This window comes from Corvus hawaiiensis, chromosome W, assembly GCF_020740725.1.
Source record: "Corvus hawaiiensis isolate bCorHaw1 chromosome W, bCorHaw1.pri.cur, whole genome shotgun sequence".
NCBI classification, from domain to species: Eukaryota; Metazoa; Chordata; class Aves; order Passeriformes; family Corvidae; genus Corvus; species Corvus hawaiiensis.
This window is the reverse complement of record NC_063254.1, coordinates 5,898,302-5,924,811: the sequence shown is the minus strand read 5'-3', so window position 1 is coordinate 5,924,811 and position 26,510 is coordinate 5,898,302. Positions and strand designations below refer to the sequence as shown.

General features: G+C 47.8%; 1 protein-coding gene across 1 annotated transcript; it reads left to right on the top strand.

The window, feature by feature from the left end:
- The first annotated feature begins 17,311 nt into the window (after positions 1–17,311).
- Positions 17,312–24,813, top strand: LOC125319333. The gene is made up of 3 exons (XM_048290440.1): positions 17,312–17,488; positions 21,750–23,515; positions 24,808–24,813. The coding sequence occupies exons 2-3, from the start codon at positions 21,941–21,943 to the stop codon at positions 24,811–24,813; spliced, it is 1,581 nt and encodes a 526-aa protein (XP_048146397.1). The 5' UTR covers positions 17,312–17,488; positions 21,750–21,940.
- The last annotated feature ends 1,697 nt before the right edge of the window (positions 24,814–26,510 follow it).

Below are 26,510 nucleotides of genomic sequence, written 5' to 3'. Positions count from 1 at the left end.
TGCGATTCAGGCTCGAGTGCATCCGTATTACATTCTGCACATTCGAAGCCACACCAATTTACCAGGTTTTCTAACAGAAGGCAATGCCAGGGCTGGCATGCTGGCCAACCCTGCATGGGTAGGGCCTCAGCCTGACAAAATTGCACAAGCCAAGGCATTGCACGGTTTCTTCCATCAAAGCGCACATACCCTGCAGAAGCAGTTTCATTTAACGCTAACCAAAGCACGCGACATTGTCAGCGCTTGTGCTGACTGTCACGGACTCGCTGCGCCTTTGCCAGCGGGGGTAAACCCCAGAGGGCTAAAAGCCTTGCAGCTTTGGCAAACGGATGTAACTCACATCCCAGAATTTGGTCGGCTGAAATATGTGCACGTGTCTATTGACACTTTCTCCTCAGCTATGTGGGCTACTGCTCACACTGGAGAGAAGGGCCGTGATGTCATTGCCCATTGGAAATTGGCTTTCTCAGTCCTGGGCGTGCCAGCTTCTGTGAAAACCGATAATGGTCCTGCCTATGCCTCGGAGAAGACGCGGCAGTTTTTACACCTATGGGGTGTAGACCATACCTTTGGTATCCCACATTCTCCTACTGGCCAAGCCATTGTCGAACGCGCTCATGGTACCTTGAAGCGTGTTTTGGACAAACAGAAAAGGGGAATGCATGGAGAAACCCCACAGAGCCGACTAGCAAAAGCTTTGTATACAATTAATGACCTTACAGTACCACAAAATTCAAATAATCCTGTTATTCTGAATCATTTTCTCTCATTGCAGTCTGCAGGCGACACACAACTGCCCTGGGCAAAAGTCTGGGTACGGAATTTACTCACTAACCAGGGGGAAGGCCCTCATGAGCTTATCGTTTGGGGTCGTGGGTATGTTTGCGTTTCCACAGATACTGGGGTACGGTGGCTACCTTCAAAATGCGTTCGCCCTGACCTACGGCACCAGAGGCAGAACAGGCAACCTCCAAATGATGACCAGAATGCCAACCATCCAAATGGCAACCAGAATGTAGATCATCAGCCTAATGACTCTTCTGATGATGACCAGGATGTCAACCATCAGGCAGATGGTCCTTCTACAAGCAGAGAGTGGGATGGTCCTTCTACAAGCAGAGACTGGGATGGTCCTTCCACAAGCAGAGACTGAATTTTAAATTTCTTGTTATGGAGTCAGATAGTTAAAGCCTTAAGGACATGTTTAGAATTAATAACTGATGTAGATTTCTATTTAGGATTAATAGTAGGGTTGTTATCTTATAAAACAAAAAGGGGGAATTGTATATACAAAAATGCTGTTAGTGAGGATCTTCTTGTTATTTTCTAAGTCCGTGAGAGATTTTTCTCTCTCACAGAAGAGGTAGCAGGGAGTGTAAACAACCAAGCCACCTGCAACCTTGGAAAGTCTTGTTTATGGCATAGTAGAAAATATTTTGATAATGGATGTTTAGGATTTTGGCCAATCACCCCCAAGGGGTTGCTGGTCCTTTGTCCAATTAGACTATGAAGAAAAAAGTCTATAAAAGAGTTTGTAAAATAATTAAATAAATCAATCTTGCTGCACAATTCCTGCCTGCTGGATCTTCTCCTCCTCCTCCCTATGGCTGCGGGACACGGTGATATACCGTAGGAACCAGGCCTGCGGCAATATATAGATATGGTTGTTATAGTGATTGCTGCTTATATAAGAATTTATTTTTAGTAACTGCTGAAAAGGTATAAATACTCAGCTCTGTATCAATAAAATCGGCTTATTGCACCCAAGCAATCTGCCCCGTCTCTTTCATCGCCAACCGCCTTGCGACAGGTGACTTTAAAGGCTTCTCACCAGAAATACCTGTACAAGCAAATTCTTGTTAATGATTTTTAACAGGCCATTCAAACATAGTTCACTGCACTGAACCCTAGACACAAAATGGAAGTTACAACAGCACAGTACATGGGATTCAGTGACAATATACAGTGAACCTTATAGGATGTCTGTTCTTTTTTTATCTGTTGTAAAATACATAAGAACTTATAGTGGTTTGGTCCAAAATACTCATTACTGTTTACCTTCTGTGAGATAAGAATTAGGAGAAATGCAAAGCAGGCACCAAACTTGAAAGAATATAAAGAAGTTTATTAACAGACCTAAAAGAAGAAAAAAAAAATCATACCACACCTTCAGAACTCTTCTCCTCCCCCCCCCGACCTTTCTCCTTTCTCCCAGTGACAATGTAAAAAGACAACCCTTAAGATGTTCAGTCTGTTTACCACTTCCATAATAACCTTGTTCAGTCCATTTAGGAAGAGGAGTCTCTCTTGCCCATGCTATGAAAACATTATCACAACGAGACAGCTGCCCGGGTTGGTTCTCTGATTGTATGTGAGTCCCTTCCCATGACTTGCAGCTTTTCCCACAACTGCGTTCAAGGGTCCACTCTGGAAATTACTGGGGTACAATTTTAAGGTTGAGCCGTTCAAAAACAAAAGTTCTCTTCATCCATCTCTGGGAGCATTTCATCTCTAAGAACAGAGGCCCTCCTCCTTCCCTGGGAGCAAAGGGCCTCCTCATCTTCATCTTTAGCACTATCTCTGGGAGCATCTCTAGGAACTGAGGTTTTCTCCTTTTCCATTTGGAGCAAAAGTCCTCATCACTTCCATCTCTCCCTGTTCAAACTTCTCATTAAATTACAGCTGTGTCATCATCTGCCTATCTCAGCACAGATGCTTTTGCTCTCCAGCACAAGTTGAACACTCCACCCCCCATGTCTTCATGAAATTACAGCGGGTACTCTGATATATCATAGCTTTACAACAGAATTTCAGCTTTAACCATCTCCTCTTTCTCTTCCCTCAAGTTTTCAGCTCTTCACAGCACTAAAAGGGTTAATCTCACCTAGGCCTTGCAGCTGGAATTTCGCTTATCACTGTTGGTCACATGATCTTTTGCCAGACAGGGGTGCAGCTTCAGCTGAATCTTGGCTGCACTGGAGAGGGGGAGCCGAGCCGCTCCGGCTGCCCACAGCAGGGCTGTGGGGGGGGTTCCACAGGTGGAACAGGGCCCATCGGCTCCAGGATGGCTGTGGCCCGGCCCGGCCTGGCCCGAGCAGGGCCTGGGCCAGGCCCGCTGGCCCCACACGGGGCCCGCAGCCACCTGTCCCAGCACCGTAAACGAGACAGAGCTGGGGGGGGTGGGGGGTTGTCTATTCTTAAGTGTGGATCACAGAGACGGTCACAATTTTAAGTGGCTTAAAGAATTGTCCATATTCAAACTGGCTATCTGATAGGTTCAGTCAGGTCATAGAGGAAGCTGTAAGCACCCCTTTGCAAGAACATCACTTCTGGGACTGTGCTTGCTAACCCATGACAAAACTGAAGTGAAAACTGGGTCCAGCTAATGAATAAGAGGGGAAAAAAATCTCTTTCTAGAACTGTTGAATTGTGATAAAAGATGGATGACATATTTTTAGTTAAATTTCTTTTTGTGGCTCAATGTTGCTTTATTTTCCTGAAAGTACAGCAGTGTCTGTTAACATCCTAGTCTGCAACAGATGTTAAGAGAGCTCAGGGACAAATTCAGGTAGCTGAGTGCAAGATGGAGATTGTTTTACATGAAATGGAGCCTAACAAACTAAAATAATTATGACTTCAAATACATGATATTGGAGGTTCATTGTGGATGATACTTTTTTCAGATATCATAAACCTGGAATGCTGAACTGTGAAAAAAACTTTAATGCCCTTCTTAGGGCAAGAGTATGCAAATGTGCCACCAGCATCCGTAATGAAGGTATACCTGGCTAAATCAACCACTTTTTACTGTTCTGTCCATCTTAGACATTCAAGACCAGCTGTCATTTCAGCATCAAAGTACTCTCATTAGAAAATTTTTTGTGAACTGTTGCAGTTGAGACGGACGCCACTCATGAATCACACACACCAACTCTGTTCAAAAGGCAAAAAGCATCTTTAATTCTACAAAGCCTCTTTTATACAGTTTCTTGGCACTTGTGCTGTGTCCCCATTGGCTTCTATGTTAACACCCTGCAAAACTTATTGGTAGTTTGCAACCACCACCCATTAGAAAACAAATCTAAGCTAAAAACAACATCCCTCGAACAGCTGCATGTTTTCTTCTCCTTGTTTTGGTTTCTTGCTTCTGTTGATGCTAAAGTTCTCACAGGTACAAGCCAAATTCTCAAGGGTATGGAGTAATTGGGCTCAAATCAATGTCTGTGAAACTTTCTGAGCAGCTGTCGGTTTCCACAGTTCCCCCTTTTTGTTTTCAACTGGAAATCCCATTTTAACAATCCTGATAAAGCAAGCGAGGTGGCACTAGTCTGTTTAGCAACCTACTCCTGGGATTAAGGAGAAACTAAAACACGTTTTTCTAATCCCCAAAAATCTAAGGTGCTATCGCAGTCTCTTGCAAAGAAATGCAAGGGCTGTTTGTCATGAGTTGCATGCGTGTGATTTAAAAGCATAGTTAAATTTGGAGCGAGCATAGTAAGGTGGCCAGTAATGTATGGACCACCAACAGCACATGAAGGTAATGCAGGACACATGTGATTTCCACAAAAGAATACTCCTCGAGGCAATTTGCATGAACATTTGTCTGAAGGGGCTTGATAGTATGTGACATTGTCTTGGTTTAAAACTGTCCAATTGTATCATGCTGAGACCTTCTGAAATACGGGATTTTTGGGTGACACATTTTGAGTAGCATTAGAAAATGAATCACCTTTGCACCTCTAAAGCCATTATCCTATTAAGACTGTTACTGGTTATCTGCAGGTCACAGGATAAGATACATGGAATACAGATCACAATCAATAAAACCCATCAAGAACAATCATATCACTGACAAGGAGATCAGCAGCATAGGAAAATAAAAGATAGTGTCCAATGTTCCCAGAGAGAGAGCTGCTTCTTCTTCTGCACTTGGCAGTAAATGGCTACTGTTCCAAAGCTCATATGGCTGGAGCTCAGGGGCTGTACTGTTTAGGCAGGAGAGAGTCCATTAGCTGGAAATGCTGACTTTAACATTACTGAATGTCTTTCTGGAAGCATGGAACAGGGAATAGCTGAAGAAGTTCAGCAGGAACACAGAAACATGATGGTAGATGCAGTAGGACACAAGGCCTCTGTTAGCAGGTGTTGCTGTTGTGTGCAGGGATGGAGAAAAACGATATGCATTCAGGTCAGAGAAGTATGGTCAAAGCTGATCCTTTAATGCCAAAAACCCATCTCTTTATAGCATGGATCACAAAAGAGAAATTACATGATTGGGCCCTTGGCTAGCCACCCACCAAAGTGAGTGGCTGAGCGGTATAACCACCCATTTCAAAATATTTTCTTCAGTGAACCAAAACAAGACCTTATGGTGTCAGATAGAGAGTTAGTTTACAAAACCGTCTTTCACTGTTTCTCAGCTAAAGCGTGAGAAAGGAAAAACTTCACAAATGCTTCAGCAGCTGGAAAATTCCTCTGCTCCTGCCTTTAAGCATCTACAGGCAGGCTGCCTCCGTAAGCTCCCAGGCCTAGCCATGTTCCTGGCAGTCCTACCTCTGCTCCTGCTGTAGCCACGAGGGCTGGATGGTGAATAGGTCATTTTTCCTCTCACTGGGCCTCATTTTCTTGGAGGCGATTGGTATTTGTCAGGTCAGGCAGGTAACCACGTTAGACCTGTGTCAGAGACTGAAAATAGTTCATGCCTCAAACATTGATATAAAGTTTTGCTCATTATAAAGAAGCTACAACCAAAGAAGCTTCCCTGAAGAGTGGGACTTTGAACTGAAAGTCAAACTGTTGATTAGATAAAGGGAAACACATTGTTCAATCTCAGGCTGAGGGAAAGATATGTATCCACAAAAGGCCAAAGCCACCAGCTGCAACTATCCCTGGCTGAGTTTGGGGTGGGGGAAGAGCACAGCCCACAGAAGCCAGGTTTACACAGACTCCCTCCAACCGAGGGGGAAGGAGGAGGTTTTGGGTGCATGGTGTAACCTCTGGTGAGAGGCAATAAACACCCATCCTCTGATTACACAAACCAGCCCAGATGTGGAACCCCCAACCCCACAGGCCACATCCGCGAGACTTTCACGTGAGAGGCTTGGCCCCACAGGACTGCACATGATGCAACAGACCCAAAGTCTGCTGTGAGAGACTGACTCCCCCCCCACCTCCAGGGGGACATGCTCAGACATGCCTACCTAGCCTGAGCATACATACCCATCGGATTCTGTGCCTTTTGCGGGGGCACCTTCACCACCAAGAAGACCAGCTGCAGAGGATCAATGGAACATCTCGGGATCCATGGAGTGGTGATATTTTCCTTATTCTGTCCCTGTCGCTCTTTCTTTCCCACCCACCGATTTTCTACTTCTTTCTTTCTCTCTCTCTCTCTCATATTTACCATCAAATAAAACCCTTACTATTGTCACTGGCATATGGTCTCATTTGCACCTTAATTCGGGCAGAGGAATTTCTAAGAACCTTAAAACTGGATCATAAACCTGTTGGCAATAAAACACATGCATACCTTCTTTCCTAGGTTAGTAAATCAGCTAGGCCTTGTCATTACACACCCAATTGTGGATTCTTACATAAAGCCTTTTTAGAAATTGGTCTCACACGTGCAAATTTTCAGACTGGCATCGCTCTGCTGGGGATCAAATTGATGATCTGCCTGCAAAAATTTTTAGTGTAAATATTGCATTATCCAAATGCTCCTGGGGAGCCATATTCCCCCTTTTTGTTTTGTGATAACCTGCGCATCTCTCACTGTAAACGTGAAGGCAACATGAAAGCAAGTGAATACATGTAATGAGACAGTAAAGTCACACTGAGCAACAACAAACAGGATAATACATATAATCCTGAAACATAGAAGAAACATAAAGATTTTAGTTATAGGCTATCTGTGTTAAAATTAGTTAGAATAGGAAGGAATTTGGGCCCAGTGAGAGTTAATTAAAATAGTTAAGAGAGCTGGACCTGAAATAAGTTTTAAGATGTTAGCAACTGATTACCAAATAACTGATGATCTGTCATTTGTATGTTTGCTTAGCTGTGCTTAGAACGAGGAATAGAAACATTGATAAGTTGGTGTAGGGAACAAGGACAATTACCAATTTCCTCCCTTGGTGGGAACCCGTTCAAAAGTCACGCAAGAGGAAACTTAGATGTCACTAAAGTAATTAGGACTGTTAAAGTTCAGAGAGATGAAAAGGTCAAAATGAGGAAGATGAGCATACTTCATCTTTCTTGGGACCACTGACCCAATTCAAGACCACCGACTCAATTCAGAACACACACTACACATGCTTAATGACATTTAAGCTCATTTCCATACGAAGCAGAGAATGGGAGGTGTTAATGTTATGAATATGCATTTGTATTTTGGATATTCATAATTTTTGTAAATAAAAAGCTTTGTGTTTGCTTAGATTGGGGCCCTGCATCTTAGGGAGCTATCCCACGCAGTGCCTGGCACCAAATAAAACAGACACTTTCTAACTCTAAACTGTTAGAGTTTTTGTCTGGCTCAGTTGGATATTGATATTAGATTGATATTCATATTTTGGTAAATCAATCCACAGCACATGGCAAAAGGATAGTAACTTAGAACAATACACTTTCAATTGCCTAAATACTGTACCATCACTAACGCAACCGGGGACTTGTCACCACAAGCCCTGGCGTGCCCTCGGGCAGAGGGTGTGGGAGTGTGTCTTGTTTGGTTCAGTCCGGGTCTCCCCTTTGGGTTTTGTGTTACTGTACCATCCCAGTTTATACCCTCCTGGTTTCGTGTTCATAACCCTGCTTTCTCTATTTGTCTCCTCCCAGACCCCTGCCAATCGCTCCGGCACCCCTCCCAAGCTTCTAGAAAGTTCTGGCAGGGGCGTCGAGTGATTGGTCTTGGGGGGAGGATCCCTCCCTTCCTTTCCCAAGATAGGTTCCCTTGTGTGTCACTCATCCCGCAGACCCGTCCTTCTCCTTCCCTGATTCGATGCCTTTGTCATCCCTCCCCTGTCGCCACCCCCCCATAAAACCCCTGGCAGGCGCGTTCAGGGTTGCTCATTGCTGGACACCCCCGGGGGACACGGTCCCCTGTTCGGAGACACAATAAACCTTCCGGATTTCATCCACAATTGAGCCTGCCTCCTTCTTCCACCACTTGCCTCTATTGCTGCGGTCCTGTGGAAGGACCCACGAGCCAGACCTCTGGTCTCCCGGATTCCGGAGGCTGGCCCCCGCAGCCTGCTGCGTCCAGAGCTGACCGGGCAAAGTGGGAACTGCTCCAAAAAGGACGCAGAGGCAGCTTGGCGCCCATCGCGGGGCCCCCGTTTCCACCGGACCCCACGGAAGGGACTGATTGGACTTCCAAGTGCGTCCTTGGGACATCAAGCTACCCCAGTTGTAGCAGGCTCCGTTTTAGTGAGCTGCGCTCCTGGGGAGGAGGACGGTAGCTCCGCCCACGCCAGCAGAGTCGTCCTCGGTGGAAATCGGGATGCCTGGAGCTCGCCTGGACACCAGCAGGTAAGTATTTCCCCGGGGGGGGGGGAACTTACCGTAAAGCCTTTCGAGGCAGTTCCCGCGTGCGGGCAGAGCCACACGAGCCGCAGTGTCGGCGGCGGAGCGAAGCGCGGCGGGACCCGGCGGTGCCCGCCCGGCCGCGCGCAGCGCGTGGTGGACTGCTTCGCACGGTCCGCGGCTTGTAAGAGCCCAGGGTAGGCTGCGCAGCTCCGGGGCGACTGTGGTCCGGTCGCCTCCGGTTTCTGTTGGGAACTAGTGTCCGAGGGTTGGTTTTTGAGCTCGAGACGTCGTGCTGTGGATTATGGGCGCAAAATTGTCCACAGCACAAAAGGGGGTATTTTTCCAAGTTGCGGGACTCCTGGAGGGGGGAGGAAACGTTTTTCTAAAGGGTGTTTAAAACGGTTTGTGCGGTGGCTGTTCCAGCACTTCCCTCAGTGCTCCCACAGTTCGGTTTTAAGCGATCCCTTTTGGAACGCCGTGGGAGCAAAAATAGCTCAGTCTGAATTGACAAAAGAAAAAGATCTAGATAGATTTTCTTTATTATACCTACAAATTCGGTCTGCTTTAAATCAAAAAAGGGAGAGGGAAGGACAGCCTGCCCCCGGTTCCCCAGTTGCTACCCCTAAGCCTTCTCCTAAACCCGTGTCCCCTAAACCGGGCATCCTGAAGGAAGCAAACCGCGATGCTGCGCAGGGTTGCCACCGACTCCCTGGCTCTCCTCGGGATTCTCGGCCCCCCTGCCCAGACAGTCCTGGCCAGACTGCCCGGGGCTTATCCCGTTCCCCGACTTCCCCAGTTGTTAGACCCCGTGTTCGCTTTAGTTATACTGAGAACTTAGAAAATGGATTCCCTGCCCGACGAGGACAAGATGGCGGGTGCCACATGGCAGAAACCCCCTCTTGCCCTCCCCCCGTTTCTTCATCCCAAAACCCCTTTCTCCCAAGTCCCAACCCCTTTCGTCATGACCCCTCCCAGTACCCTAACTCCTCCCACACCCAAGCTGGGTCCACCCCTGTTGCCCCTCCCACTTGTCATCAGTGCACGCCCCTGTGCTCCGCCCCTAGAAGTTGTTGTAGGTCCGTGTCTGGTTGCCATCCGCTTCCTGCTTCCGGTTCCCACGCTTGGCCTTCCGGTTCCCACGGTGAGTGGCCGGAAGGGGAGGGGCCTGAGGACCGGAACCCGGAACTGGACTCCATTCCTTCGGCCGCTCCGGTTTTTTATCAAAGGTCCAGGAGAGGGGGAATGACCCACACCAACTGGGAACCCCTCTCCCACCAAACGATCAAAGAACTCTGCAAGGCACAGAAAGAGTTCGGGAGAGAAAGTGAATATTTTCGTGGCCTTTTAAAGGCAAATCTCTCCGGAGCAGTAATGATGCCTTTTGACCTGCGTCAGCTTTTCTCGTGCTTGCTTTCCTCAGCAGAGTTTCTGCTCTGGAGGGCGGCATGGGAAAAGGAGCTCCACCGACTCCTTCCTGTGCTTCTGCAGAGCTCTGATATGGCTGTTGATGCTGACAACCAGGCATTAACTATGGACCATTTAAGCGGCGAGGGGGAATGGGCATTGGCGCCGAAGCAGGCCCAGAGTCTGCCCCTAGAGGTGCTGCAGCAGGTCAAGGAACTGGCCGGTAAGGCATTCCTTGGCCTGAGACCGGACGCATCCATGGAAGGTTACTCACGGGTCCGACAGCAGCCCTCGGAGTCGTTCCTCCGGTTTGTAGAGAGACTAACCCGAGCAGTAGAGTTGCAGGTCAGGCAGCCGGCGGCCAGAGAGGAGGTCATAACAGAGATGGCAATGGCAAATGCTGATTCCCAATGCAAGACAGCTATCCTGAGCCTCCCACTGGACCCCCCGCCGACAATCCAAGCCATGTTAGAAGTCTGTGCTGCGAAAGCACCGCACCTGCAACCTGTCAGCTCGGACAAGCAACGGTCCCGAGGAGCGGTCTCAGTGGGAGCAACAACACACCATCCTGCTGTGGACCAGAAGAGGACCACGGGCCGAAGCAGCGGACAACCTCCATTGAGGAACAGCCAGAAGCGGGCCCAACAGCAGACCCGAAACACCTGCTTCCTTTGTGACCAACCCGGGCACTGGACCAAAGACTGCCCGCTCAAGCGGCAATTTCATCAATTTAAACAGGAGCAAGGGTCTGGGGGATTAGGGAGCCAGTTACAAAAAAACTGAGTGGGGAGCACGCGCCCGACCCGCGTGACGATATAAAAAGGTCGGGCCGCGAGGGGAAGGGGCAACAGAAAGGGGCCAAAAAAGACTATGCAAAATTACCAGATGTGACTGTTCAGCCTGACTTCACTTCTCCTGCTGATGGTTCTTTCAGGTTGCAGCTGTCGACACCGCTCTTCCTGAAAACCAACGAGTGGCACGCCGCACCAGTAAGTGTCGGTGGTGAGCTGGGGACGTGGGACCCAAGCCCTAGCAGGTATGTCATTGTTGGAGATGTTAAATGCACACCATCAGAGATCGAAGTCGCTCCGGGACTCATGACATCCAGTCCCGAAGGACCCGTTCTCTGGCTGCGCTGTGTCCGTCCACCTCTGTTTCTGCCTAGAGGGCAGATGGTCGCCCAGGCTATCCCTGAAGAAGGGCCACACCCGACGGTGTGTGCCACACATGTAATAGGAACAGGGAAACCACGGGTAGACTGTAAGATCAACAGAGGGGAAGAAGTCCTACATCTCAAGGGGCTTCTGGACACAGGGGCAGATGTGACGATCGTTCCCACACGGGAATGGCCGGCACATTGAGAATTGAAAAACGTGACCGGACACGTGCAGGGTGTTGGGGGCATCCAATTAGGGAAACAGTCCAAAAGCATCATGCAAATTAAGGGGCCGAGCGGACAATTGGCGAACATACGTCCGTTCGTATTGGATTACAAGGAACCCCTCTTGGAGAGAGACCTCATGCAACAACGGGGAGTCACAATTGACATACCTGACCCCCCGATAAATTTTTGCGTGGTGGCCACTGAGGAGCCCCCTACCAAAAAACTGAATTGGAAAACGGACCGGCCAGTGTGGGTAGAGCAGTGGCCGCTCTATAATGAGAAATTAGAGGCGCTCGAGAAGCTCGTGGAAGAGCAGCTTAAGAAGGGGAATATCGTGGAGACCAACAGCCCCTGGAATTCCCCGGTCTTTGTCATCAAAAAACCTAACAAAGACAAATGGCGGCTCCTCCAGGACCTTTGCCAAATTAATGACGTGATAGAGGACATGGGCTCTCTCCAACCGGGAATGCCATCCCCAACGATGCTTCCCCAAAATTGGAACCTGGCAGTAATCCATATTAAAGATTGTTTTTTCCAAATTCCTCTGCACCCTGACGATGCCCCGCGTTTCGCCTTCTCGGTTCCGGTTATCAACCGGGAAGCCCCGAGGAAGAGATACCATTGGAAAGTGCTGCCGCAAGGCATGAAGAACAGCCCGACCATCTGCCAATGGTATGTCTCTTCCTTGCTTGCCCCAGTTCGCGCAGCTGCAAAAGAGGCCATCATCTTTCATTACATGGATGATGTCCTTGTATGTGCCCCCGACAATGACATGCTTGCGAATGTGCTTGACCTGACAATCAGTGCATTGGTTGCTGCAGGGTTTGAGCTCCAAGAAGAAAAAATTCAAAGGATGCCACCTTGGAAATACCTGGGCCTGGAAATTACCAAGCGGACCATTGTGCCGCAAAAATTGGCTATTCAAACAAATATCAAGACTTTGGCAGGTGTCCACAAACTGTGTGGATCATTAAATTGGGTAAGACCGTGGCTGGGTCTGTCCACCGAAGGCCTAGCCCCCCTTTTTGATTTATTGAAAGGGGGAGAGGAGCTTAGTTCTCCCCGGAAACTTACCTCAGCGGCGCGGACAGCCCTGGAGAGGGTGCAACACCTGATGTCCACCAGGCAAGCAAGCAGGTATAGACCTGACTTGCCATTTAAGTTCATCATCCTGGGTAATCTGCTACACTTGCACGGGGTTGTCTTCCAATGGGAGGACAAGAGGAAGAGTAAGGAAGACCAGGACCAGAGGGACCCCCTCTTGATAATAGAGTGGGTCTTTCTCAGTCATCATAGGTCCAAAAGAATGACACGGCCACAAGAGCTGATGGCTGAACTGATCCGGAAGGCTAGAGTCCGGATCAGGGAGTTATCAGGATGTGACTTCGACTGCATTCACGTACCAATCAGGACACAAACGGGCCAAATTACCAAGGCAATGTTGGAGAGCCTGCTTCATGATTGTGAAGCTTTGCAGTTCGCTCTGGAGGGCTACACAGGCCAAATTTCCTTACACAGGCCAGCCCACAAAATTTTTAATACGGAAATCCAATTTGAATTAAATACAAAGAGTGTTCGGAGCAAGGAACCTTTAAAGGCCTTGACCGTTTTCACTGATGCGTCTGGGGTGTCCCACAAGTCAGTCATGACTTGGAAAGACCCCCAAACTCAGCGGTGGGAGGCTGATATTAAGGAGGTGGAAGGATCACCTCAAGTTGCTGAGTTAGACGTAGTCGTCAGGGCTTTTGAAAGATTCCCCGAACCCTTTAATTTGATAACTGACTCTGCATATGTAGCAGGGGTAGTCTCCAGAGCTGAACATGCCATATTGCGAGAGGTCTCCAACACAGCCTTGTATGAGTTGCTCTCAAAATTGGTTAGCCTAGTCTCCCACCGAGAGCAACCATTTTACGTGATGCACGTCAGGTCACACATGGACCTGCCCGGGTTCATCGCGGAAGGCAACAGGAAGGCAGATGCCTTCGCTGCGCCAGCCGTGATGGCCCCGATTCCAAATGTATTTGAGCAGGCCAAAATCAGCCATCAGTTGTTCCATCAGAATGCGCCTGCCCTGGTTCGGCAGTTCAATTTGAAGCACGACCAGGCCAGAGCGATCGTGGCCGCATGTCCCGAATGTCATCAATTAGCTCTTCCCACCATTGGCACCGGCGCAAACCCCCGTGGCCTTAATAGTTGTGAGGTGTGGCAGATAGACGTGACACATGTCACTTCTTTAGGCAGAATGAAGTATGTACATGTGTCAGTAGATACCTTCTCTGGAGCCATCTTTGCCTCTGCCCACGCAGGGGAAAGGGCTAGCGACGTCCAAAAACATCTAGTGCAGGCGTTTGCTACCCTGGGCATCCCCAAGGTTATTAAAACCGATAACGGCCCAGCCTACACCTCCAAGGAGTTCAGGAGCTTCCTACAGCAATGGGGAATAGAGCACAAGACAGGCATCCCCTATTCCCCGACTGGTCAAGCCATCGTAGAGAGGGCTCACCAAAATATTAAAAAGATGTTACAGCGGCAAAGGTCCTCAAAGAAATTAGAATCCCCAGCTGTCAGGCTCTCAAGGGCACTGTTCACGCTAAACTTCCTCAACTGTGCCTTTGAGAACCTGAATCCACCGATCGTGCGGCACTTCGGGCGGTCTCAGCAGCTGAAGGTGAAAGAAAGGCCCCCGGTATTGGTTAAGGACCCGGAGACTAGGGAGATACAGGGCCCTCATGAGTTAGTGACGTGGGGGAAGGGATACGCGTGCGTATCCACCCCCGACGGCCCTAAGTGGATCCCATCAAAATGGGTGAAACCGTGTATCTCCCAGCCCGTCAAAGGAAAAAGTCAGGTACCTCCTAAGACCGGAGTAGGCTGACTGACCCTATGCCCCTCTGGACCCCAACTCTGCCCCAGTTGTTATCCCCAAATCTAATATTCTTCCTTTTAAGTTTGTATTAGTTTGGAGACATCGGAGATGAGTCCTGCCTCCTCCGTCTGAGCCATCGCCAGAAGCCTGCAGCTTGTCATCATCCTGCGGCTGCTCCCATGGCCTGCGTCGCCGTGGATAGTTCCCCAACCGGCAGCAAACGTGTGGTCAGTCCTGGCGCAAACCATGGGCCAAGACCACATATGTTTACATCAAGGGCGGACAACATCCACAGACAAGATGCAGGCCATGGTGATGCAAATTCAGAAAGAAACTGGTGACTGGCTCGGCGACATCTTCAGCAAATGGGGACTATCCAGATGGGCAGGATCTATTTTCCGATCTGGACTGATTTTTCTTTTTGTTTTGTTGGTTGCCCTAATTTTGTTTGGACTCCTCATGAGAATGTTAGTAAAGTTAATTACAAGCTCCCCCTCCCCTACGGATATTGACCGAGCCGAGGTACTCCCGGATGCAGAGACCCTGCAAGAACCGGAGCTCGAACCTACGGCTCCTGAGTTGCAAGAGTTTGAGGTCTTTTATCCGGACTCTGAATATTACCCCCAGCCGAACTTTAAACCATCTTAAAAAACAAAAAAGGGGGAGATGTGGGAGTGTGTCTTGTTTGGTTCAGTCCGGGTCTCCCCTTTGGGTTTTGTGTTACTGTACCATCCCAGTTTATACCCTCCTGGTTTCGTGTTCATAACCCTGCTTTCTCTATTTGTCTCCTCCCAGACCCCTGCCAATCGCTCTGGCACCCCTCCCAAGCTTCTAGAAAGTTCTGGCAGGGGCGTCGAGTGATTGGTCTTGGGGGGAGGATCCCTCCCTTCCTTTCCCAAGATAGGTTCCCTTGTGTGTCCCTCATCCCGCAGACCCGTCCTTCTCCTTCCCTGATTCGATGCCGTTGTCATCCCTCCCCTGTCGCCACCCCCCCATAAAACCCCTGGCAGGCGCGTTCAGGGTTGCTCATTGCTGGACACCCCCGGGGGGCGAGGTCCCCTGTTCGGAGACACAATAAACTGAATCAGGGGGATGGGAAGCAGGAGAATTAGTTTGTTAGGAACAATGCATCCAGCTTGGTCAGCATACCAGGGCAGGAAGAAAAGATAAGAGACCACTGATAAGGGCAGAGGGAGTCTCAGACAGACATCCTGCCTCATCCCAAAACTAGCTCAAACCAGTCTCGAAGCTTAAACCCAGGCCAGGGGTACAAAAGAACATGCGTAGGGAAGAAAGGTGAAAAGTTCAGGATGATGAAGACTCCTGACTTCATCAAAAAGACCCTCGGAAGACCCCTACCAAAGCCACCAAACCACACTACGCAAGCGCAATGCAGATGTAAATGACTTTTGGGTTCATTATAATACGAAGCGAGGCTGGGCGGGGCTAGGTGATGAATATGTATAGGCGTGTTGCGAAACTTAATGAATATGGAACTTGTAACCCGATAAATACCGAGCTGAATGCAGCTGTCGACACGCATGGCTTTGGAGGAGCGATCCCCCGTGCGTCCCAGCTGGAAATAAACATACCTACTTTACTACTTATTTAGTAGTGGAGTTCTGTCCGCTCTTCATTTGGCGAGCAGCCAGGAGAAACTCTGTCCGGCTGCAGGATCGGCTGAGGAGCGGACATCCTAGGCGCACCCCAGGGCTTTCCTGGAGGATCTCCGCCCCTCGGCTCGCTCACTGCGGTGGACAGACAACGACCGGGAACTGCGGATAAACGGTATGTTTTGCATTTAGGTTGCCTATAAGTCGTACGCGTGGCCAGGGCTGCTGGTAAGCCGCGAGGAGACGTCCCGCGTTCAGCACAGTCCCTGTGAGGGTAAAGGTGGGGCTTGCAAGCAATCGGCTACTGCAGCCGGAAAGGGGGAATCGCCGACCGATAGAGCGGCCGCTAGCGATCCTGGGAGCGGATCGGGTGATTCCAAGGGGGGGTCCCGCCGGAACTTGTTACCGTGTCGGAAAATACAAGCGGGACCCTGAAACTGTTACAAGCGAGTGTTGCAAACATTTTTGCTACTAGTAGCTGGTTTGAATGCTGTTGTGTTGCTTATATGTCTATGTGGATATTGGTTGTTGTCGGACTGCTTTTATGTGTGTAGATGTGTATTAGGTCGCCTATTCGTTTGTAAATCGGGAGCGTGCGTGTTGCCGTGTGTTGTTTGAGAGTGTGATATTGAGACATTTGTTTGGGGGAGTGCTTGCTTGTTGAATTTAGAATCGTGGCTGGGAGAACCTCTGCAGAAGGATTAGTGGCAGAGAATTTAGAGTTTGAAAGAGTACGTGGAATAACTTGTTTTTGTGGATGTGTCAGAACCTTTTATTCAACGGGAGGATGGCAGGTCGCATGGGTATTAATACAGTGTAAAGTTTGTACGAGGAGATGATACTGTTCTTCTGCCAGACGGCAGAGCCTGTGTTCTCAGTGCTATTAAGCTGATTTTGAGCCTGAGATTTTAAAGGTTGTGTGTGGGAAGTCGCATTTGGTACCTGAGATTTAGGAATTTCGGGAAGAAATTGGGAAAGAACTGAGAGAGAGTGTGGAAAAAGGGGATTTCAAGCAGCAGCAAGGCAGGCTTGGCAGAAGGCACAAGAGAATTTATAAAGAGGGACTTATACGCTATACAGGTGACCCGGAGGGGGTGGCACAGTATGGGAACCAGACAAAGTAAAGAAATCCCCAGAGCAAGCCAGCTGGGCTGTATTCTGGTACATTGGAAGGAGATAGTAGGAGCTGGAGGCACAGAAAATAAAAGAACCCTTATAAAATATTGTACCCAGTGATGGCCACTGTATAAATTAGAAAATGAAGCCAAATGGCCATCTAATGGAACTTTAGATTATAATACCTTGCTTCAGTTAATGCTGTTTCTGAGGCGGGAAGGTAAATGGGAAGAAGTTTCCTACGCTGACGCATTTTTTTCTCTCCGAAAACACCCTGAATGGCAGAGAGATTGTGGAATCAAACCCCCCAGTGATCCTATGGTGTTAGCTCTGGAAAGAGAAAATAATAAGGGCCGAAGAAGAATTAAACGATGCTGTTCGTCATGCAGTATAGGTCAAAGATCCACAAGGTCAGACAAAGTCTATCAAGCAGCAGCTCAGGGACAAGATGATGATGAATTAACCGATTTGCTTAAGCCTCCCCTTAGGAGACAGGAAGAGGATGCGGACTCGGAAGGAACACCAACACCAACCTCCTCTCCCCCGGGCAGTCCTGTCTCGTCCCGAACCAGGAAACAGGTACTGATGGCACCTCTGAGAGAGGCAGTGGCACCTGATGGGGATACAATGTTAATTAGAGTACCTTTCTCTACTGCTGACCTAGATGCATGGTATAACGTTGCCAAAAATTACCGAAGTGATCCAGTAGGTACTGCTGAGCGCTTGCGACTTATAATTAAACAGCATAATCCAGATTGGGCTGATATACAATTACTATTGGGTGGACTAACAGAGACAGAAAGACAGCTAGTTTTGAAAACAGCTCGAGACTTGGCAGAGGACTATTACAAAACACAACAGTTAGATGTAAAAGATTACTTCCCACTCCAGGAACCACACTGGAACCCGAATAGAACAGCTGAATTAAAGAAATTAAAAGGTTATCAAGAATGGATAGCAAAAGGGGTGGAAAGGGCTATTCCCAAGACCCTAAACTGGTCAGCTTTGTACGCAATAAGACAGGGTCCTTCCGAGTCACCATCCGAATTCCTGGATCGTCTGAGGGATGCAATGCGCCGTAACACATCGCTGGATCCTGAGACCGAGGTAGGGGTACAACAGCTGGTATCTTTGTTTCTAGGACAATCCACAGGAGATATCAGACGTAAATTGCAGAAACTTCAGGGGCCAGAAGGGAGGAACCTGGAAACTCTATTGGATGCAGCTTGGAGGGTATTCAGTAATCGAGAAGAAGGTTACAAGCAAGGGATGAGGAAATTAGTAGCAGTAGTAAAAGAAGGGAATAGAGAAAAGCTTAGACAAGGACCCCCCAGACGAGGACCTCCCAGACAAGGCCCACCCCGGCTAGGTAGAGACCAATGCACGATTTGTGGGAGGTTTGGTCATTGGAAAAACGAGTGCCCAGAAAGAAGACAAGAAGACCACCAGAACAAAGGAAACCGAGGAAGGGGGAGGGTGGTTGCACACGTGAAAGAAGATTGAAGAGGACCGGGGGATTCCACCCTAGCAGATCCACTGGTTATAATGAAGCTAGGGGACAAGGAAAAAGAAATAGAATTTTTGGTGGATACAGGGGCAACATATTCAGTTTTAAATAAAGCTTTAATGTCTGTGGGGGATGACTATATTGTGGTACATGGAGCAACTGGCCAATCTGAAAAAGCTTATTTTTTTAAACCATTAAAATATAAAATTGGGAAACAATGGGGTATTCACAAGTTTTTATATTTACCCAATTCTCCAAAGGCTCTCTTGGGAAGAGATTTATTAGAACAATTACAAGCAACCATTATTTTTAGGAATGGGGAAGTTATTCTGGAGGTAAACGACCAACAGTATGTAGAAATACTGAGCCTAATATTAACAACCAAAGACCCTGTAGAGGAAATCAGGGAAGAGATAATGGAGCAAGTGTTCCCAGGAGTCTGGGCCACAGATGTACCTGGAAGAGCCAAAAATGCAACCCCAATACAGATCAAACTCAAAGAAGGGAGACAACCAGTTAGAATTAAACAGTACCCCCTTAAAAGGGAAGACAGGGAAGGAATTGGCCCGATAATTGAAAAATTCTTGCAGTTGGGATTACTAAAAGAGTGCCAGTCTGATTTCAATACTCCTATCTTGCCTGTCCGTAAACCTGATGGGTCTTACCGGGTGGTACAGGACTTACGGGCTGTTAACAAGATAACTGAGGACCTCTATCCTGTGGTGGCAAACCCTTACACTCTGTTAACATGTTTAACACCAGAGCTAACTTGGTTTACCGTTTTAGATCTAAAGGATGCCTTCTTTTGCCTCCCTCTCCATGAAGCCAGCCAGAAAATTTTTGCATTCGAATGGGAAAGCCCTAAGAGTGGGCGCAAAACCCAGCTCACATGGACCGTGTTGCCTCAGGGATTTAAGAACAGCCCCACCCTGTTTGGAGAACAGCTTGCAAAAGACATAGAGTCCTGGGAAGCCCCACCAGGAGAAGGGAAGCTATTGCAGTACGTGGATGATCTCCTAATAGCTACCCAAACAGAGGAAGCTTGCACAGCCTGGACGGTAAGCCTTTTAAACTTCCTGGGACTCCAAGGGTACAGGGTATCCAAGAAAAAGGCTCAGGTGGTGAAACAAAAAGTGATCTATCTGGGCTATGAAGTCAGTGCTGAGCAACGAACTTTGGGGCAAGATCGCAAAGAAGCGATATGCCAAACCCCGAAACCCCAGACAGTGAAAGAGTTACGGACTTTTCTGGGGATGACAGGGTGGTGCAGACTGTGGATTTACAATTATGGGCTGCTCGTGAAACCACTATATGAACTCATTACAAAGGAAAGCAGAGCTCTCCAGTGGACAAAGGAGGCCACGCGGGCCTTCAGCCAGCTGAAGAATGCCCTCATGTCAGCTCCAGCTCTAGGGCTTCCAGACGTGAGTAAGCCATTCTTTCTATTTTCCCATGAGAAGCAAGGGATCGCCCTGGGAATACTAGCACAGCACCTGGGCCCATACCGACGGGCAGTTGCCTATTTCTCTAAGCAGCTAGATGCAGCAGCCAAAGGATGGCCTGGCTGCCTCAGAGCTGTTGCAGCAGTCGTGCTAAACATCCAGGAAGCACGCAAATTCACCTTGGGCCAGAGAATGACTGTGCTGGTGTCCCACACGGTGTCCGCAGTGCTGGAAGTGAAAGGTGGGCACTGGCTCTCCCCACAACGGTTCCTGAAATATCAAGCCATCATGGTAGAACAAGATGATGTGGAAATAGTGGTAACTAACATTGTCAACCCAGCTTCCTTTCTCAGTGGAAATCAAGGGGAACCGGTACACCATGATTGCCTGGAGACTATCGAAGCTACCTACTCCAGCCGCCCAGATCTAAAGGATACCCCTTTAGACAACACAGAGACCTGGTTTACTGATGGGAGCAGCTACGTCATCAGTGGAAAGCGGCATGCTGGGTATGCAGTTACCACCTGCCGCGAGGTGATAGAATCTGGAGCCCTGCCAACAAACACCTCTGCGCAGAAGGCTGAAATAATCGCCCTAACCCGTGCCTTAGAGATGGCAAAAGGAAAGAAAATAAACATCTATACCGACTCAAGGTATGCCTTTGGAGTTGTGCACGCACACGGGGCCATTTGGAAAGAAAGAGGACTGTTAAATTCGCATGGAAAGAACATCAAACATGCACAAGAAATAATGCAGCTGTTAGAAGCAGTCCAGCTACCTGAGAAGGTAGCAATCATGCACATAAGGGCGCATCAAAAGGTGAGCTCAGAATTGGAAGAAGGAAATGAACTGGCGGACAGAGAGGCAAAAGAGGCAGCAAAAGGTGAGGTAACGACAACTGGAGCCTTGATCCCAGATGGACAACTTTCCCTAGAGGGTAAGCCAACATATAATAAAAAAGACAGGAAATTGATTAAAGATGAAAGGGGAACATTTAACCAAGAGGGATGGGCTATCAATGCAGAAGGAAAAGTAGTTATTCCCTCTCATTTGCTATGGGCCGTAGTTAGAGAAGAACACCAGAAAACACACTGGGGAACAAATGCCTTATATAACTACTTAATTGGGAAAATTATCACTAGAAACTTATACGAAACTGTTGTGCAAGTAACTCGACAGTGCAACCTTTGCCTCCAGACTAACCCCAGAAACACCCCCAAACCAAAAATGGGCCAGATTGGGAGAGGTCATGGGCCTGGACAGCAGTGGCAAATTGATTTCACAGAACTTCCAAGAAAAGGGGGGTACCGATATTTATTAGTGCTAACAGATACTTTTTCAGGATGGCCAGAAGCTTTTCCTACCAGGACCGCTAAGGCTCGAGAAGTAACCAAGGTGTTACTACAAGAAATAATACCGCGCTTTGGAGTTCCAGCCACAATGTCCTCAGATAGGGGACCACATTTTATTTCAAGGGTGGTACAACAAACCAGCTGACATTTAGGCAATAGATTGGGAACTCCACACTCCATACCACCCCCAGTCGAGTGGCCAAGTAGAGAAAATGAATCATTTGATTAAACAGCAAATTGTGAGATTAGGGCAAGAAGCTAACCTACCCTGGCCCCAATCTCTTCCACTTGCATTGTTACGAATTCGGACCAAGCCCAGAATTAAGGAAAAGTTAAGTCCCTTTGAAATACTCTATGGGAGACCATATGGGGTACAGAAAGGCATATCTACCCAAATAGGGGAAGAGACGCTAACCACCTACATGATTGCCTTAGATAAACAGCTTAGAGAAATTGAAAAACACGTGGCTGGAACCCGAAGTTGAGGCTTGGATAGTCCTGTATGTGGCATTCAGCCTGGAGATTATGTATATGTTAAGTCTCTTACAGAAAAAACTCTGGAACCACAGTGGGAAGGACCATTCCAGGTGCTCCTCACCACTTACACCGCGATTAAGATCAGAGAACAGAGTGCCTGGATTCACCATACCCGAGTAAAGAAGGCTCCAGAGGCCCCTTGGAAAGTGACCCCTGGGGATGATGAACTGAAATTGAAGTTTACCCGAACAAAATGAAAATGTTAGGGTGGCACGCAAGTATAACCCAGAAAATTGTTTTTCTCACAGTTATAATTGTAACCTTCAGCTGGGAAGTTATTCATAAGAGAGAGGACATATGGTCCCAAGCCTTTATGCGGGTTACTGGACTCATGGGGAGATATTCTGATATAAAAGATTTAAACCTGTTGACTGTAGTCATGCACGGAAACCAAATGTATACAAAGCAAGAATGGAAAAAACAAAGAACTTGGCAGCTCCAAGGGACTGTAGGAGACAAAATCAAGATAGGATGCCGAATGGTTAACGGGACTACTCATAGAAAAGCAACCCAAATCAGTGTCTCAACTACTCCTACAGACAAACACCGTGAGATCTGTAGTTATTCAAGTGAAGCAGATTGTTGGTATAATTTTACATTGGTACAGACTGTGGAAGTGGTTTGTCTTTGGGGCCAAGACAGCAATGGACTCTCATTCAAATTCCAGATAAATGCCATGGCTAGGCCTACTACCCACTCTGACGATCAGATCCAAACCCAGGTCACATTACTTAAGTCTGAGCCAAAAGTTTATGAGATTGGCCCTTATGTAGTGAGGAACACAGGCCAGCAATTACTGCTGTTTAATCCAGAATGGTCTCTTAAGTGTGTAGAACTACTAATGCAAATTAACATTTCTGAAATCCAACCAGCCTGCTCCCCTTTAATTCAAACATCCCTTGAAGGATGGACAGCCTGGCTACAGAAGCAAACACCCCTCAAAGGCAGAATGCGGAGAGACCTGACTGGCATGCTGGGAACAGGACTGGGAGTCATAAATGGGATTGATTCAGAGATACTGATGAACAAACTGGCCACAGCGACCAGTGATCTGACCAAATTAAAACAGCCCCTACAATCCTCCCTCTTAGCATTAGGAAACAGCCAGTGGCAAGTCTCAAAAATACTCCCAGACCTAGCAAAACTCAGCAACCTGGACCACGAACTGATATTAAACACACTTGGCACAGCTCAAGACAACGTCTCATTAGCCCTTAGCTGCATACAAGCTCAATTATGGATGCAGTCCACAGCTTCCTTAATCATAAGAGAAGGTAATGAAGGTGTATTTCCTATTGAAATCCGAGAGGCTGTTTGGAACAATGCTACTAAATTAGAAAGAAAGCTCCAATCCTGGTGGACCTTGGTAAATTTCACCTATGACCCAAGGACTAACATAGCTACTGCCTTCGTGCTTACGATACGGAATGCCACAGTTGATGTAATTCATCCTATTGTTGCATTGGGACTAAACCATAAAGGGACAGTTTTTTACCCCTCTGAACACAGAGTATGGGCTCGGATAGTAGGAGAAAAATGGCAAACAGTGAATTTAGAATCTTGCATCACACGGGAACAACAAGGATTTATCTGTGAAAGTAATACACTTGATGCCAGAGACATATGTCTTGATGCAGAACAAGGCATTTGTCACTTTGAGATCCACCCAGACACTTCACCAAAAACTGTACTTGTATATATTGGTCAAGGCTGTGTATGCTTAAGAACTATCTGCACTTCTATGATAATAGATGACAATGCTATTAATGTAACTGCCATGAATCACTCTAATTTTTGTATTTGTAATTTTGCCAAAATTGTTGGGTGTGACTTTTCGTATTTAGCACCAGTTGTGTCTCATCAATTAATAAGGTCTAACTACACCATTTACCATAAATTGCTACCCACACCTATTGGGATGGACCTAACATTAGTAAAGCAATTAGTGAAACATCAGGACCTAATGGAGATTTTGAGAGAAATCCAAAGAAATGGGGAAAAGACCTTAATCACCGTCCATTATGACACACAAGAAATCAGCAGAATCTTGCAAAGAGTAAAACAAGACGCAAGCCATAACTGGTGGGACTCGCTTTTCGGGTGGTCACCTACCGCAACTGGCATCCTAAATACGTTATGTCACCCCATCATTGCCTTACTAACCTTGGTTAGTGCCTGCCTTGTGCTGTCTATCACGTTACTAATTTGGAACTATAGAGTACTCAAAAGGTTATCAGTTCTAACTACTTTGTCAAACGCACACGGAAAAACATTAAGGGATGCCTACCAAAAAAATTCATTAGAAAAAGAATTTAAGTATTAGTAAAAGAATTTACTAACTTTTTAGAAAAGGGGGGACTGAATCAGGGGGATGGGAAGCAGGAGAATTAGTTTGTTAGGAACAATGCATCCAGCTTGGTCAGCATACCAGGGCAGGAAGAAAAGATAAGAGACCACTGATAAGAGCAGAGGGAGTCTCAGACAGACATCCTGCGCTCAACCCAAAACTAGCTCAAACCAGTCTCGAAGCTTAAACCCAGGCCAGGGGTACAAAAGAACATGCGTAGGGAAGAAAGGTGAAAAGTTCAGGATGATGAAGACTCCTGACTTCATCAAAAAGACCCTCGGAAGACCCCTACCAAAGCCACCAAACCACACTACGCAAGCGCAATGCAGATGTAAATGACTTTTGGGTTCATTATAATACGAAGCGAGGCTGGGCGGGGCTAGGTGATGAATATGTATAGGCGTGTTGCGAAACTTAATGAATATGGAACTTGTAACCCGATAAATACCGAGCTGAATGCAGCTGTCGACGCATGGCTTTGGAGGAGCGATCCCCCGTGCATCCCAGCTGGAAATAAACATACCTACTTTACTACTTATTTAGTAGTGGAGTTCTGTCCGCTCTTCAAAACCTTCCGGATTTCATCCACAATTGAGCCTGCCTCCTTCTTCCACCACCTGCCTCTATTGCCGCGGTCCTGTGGAAGGACCCACGAGCCAGACCTCTGGTCTCCCGGATTCCGGAGGCTGGCCCCCGCAGCCTGCTGCGTCCAGAGCTGACCGGGCAAAGTGGCAACTGCTCCAAAAAGGACGCAGAGGCAAGAGGGGACGCAGCGTTAGCCTCCACAGCGTCCTCGCTGGACGGCTCAGTGGAATCAGCGTGAGATGGGTGCATGCACTGGCTCCTCCTCAGAGGAAACACGTCGGGCAGCCGATGATCAGGCTCGCGTTAGCCCGGAGGCAAAGAAGGCGGGAGGGGCTTCTGGTGTGAGTTCCAACAGGTTTATTTGCAGGAGGGTCCAGGGACCAGCAAAAGCCCCGAGGAGACGCAGACTCGCCCCTTTATGGGGGGGTGGAGTAAGGCAGGGAAAGAGAAAACAACCAATGGGGTACAAGCAGAGGGGAGGATACAATTTTTCAGAACAAATGGGGAAAACAGGGAGGCAGGAGTCATAATAGGGAACCAATTAATAACCAAAAAAGGGAGAACTTTCTGGAACAGGGGGAGGTAATTTAGGATTGGGAGCCACCCAGGGGGAGGTAACCTAGACCTCAGTGATCTCTTCTGGTGACTGACATTTGATGGTTTCAGCCCGAGAGCAGGCTGAGCCACCCCAACATCTCCCCCTTCTTTATTACATTGAAATGAGGGGAAAGGCTTAAGGGATTTCAAAACCAAACACTTAAAAATGGGAAGGGCTAATAAAATTAATATCTCCATAAAGAAACCCCATACAATGTCCTTGATAATGGAAGGAATCTGGCCACTGGAGCTCCCAGTGTACAGGAGGAGCTGCAGCAGCTGGTGGGACAGCAGCATGTAGGATGTCATCACGCAGTCATGGGAGATAACTTTAGGGACAGTGTAACATAAATAAAATTAATACAAATACAATTAACTTAAATAACAATGGTACCCTTGGACTCCCCCTCTTTCAAAACAAAGGGCCACTTAGGGGAGGGAAACACAGAGAAGGTGGGAAAGAGAATGTTTGTTTTTCAGGCCTGGAGGAGGAGTCTTTTTTCCAGGTGGCTTGGTTTTTCTTCTTTTCCAGGCTGTGGCAGCTTCTTTTCTTTGCTTGGCATCCGCAGGTAGTCTCAAAAAGGGTTTGATCCACTTCCCAGGGATCCATCTTGGACCCTCTGGGGTGGAAACACACCCATAGCCTCTACCCTGGGTCACTAGGGGGTACGGGCCACATATCTATAAAGTGTCAGGGTCTTTTATTAGGACCTCAGGTCTCTCAGTCAGTTTATGTTTGGCAGAGTTTGTGAAGTGTCTCGGGATGGGAGGATCAGGTTCCTCATAGGAACAGTTTAAAAAGTTACAAGTGAACAATGCTTTGGACAGTCTTATGGTGGGGGCAGCGATCTCATTGCCACCCTTTTGTTGTTCAAGCAGTCTTTTTAGTGTTTGATGATTCCTCTCGACGATGGCTTGGCCTGTGGGTGAGTGAAGGATGCCAGTGATGTGATCCACACCCCACTCACTCATGAATCTGTTTAACTCTGCAGAGGTGTACGCAGGGCCATTGTCAGTTTTTAATTTATTTGGTGTCCCCAACACAGCGAAGGCCTGTACCAGGTGGTTGATGACATCTTTGGCCCTCTCCCCACGGTGAGCTGAGGCAAAGGTTGCACCAGAAAAGGTCTCCACTGAAACGTGAATATATTTCTGGCGGCCAAATTGGGGGAAGTGGCTAACATCTGTTTGCCATACCTCACAACTGCCTAGGCCTCGGGGGTTAACCCCCTGA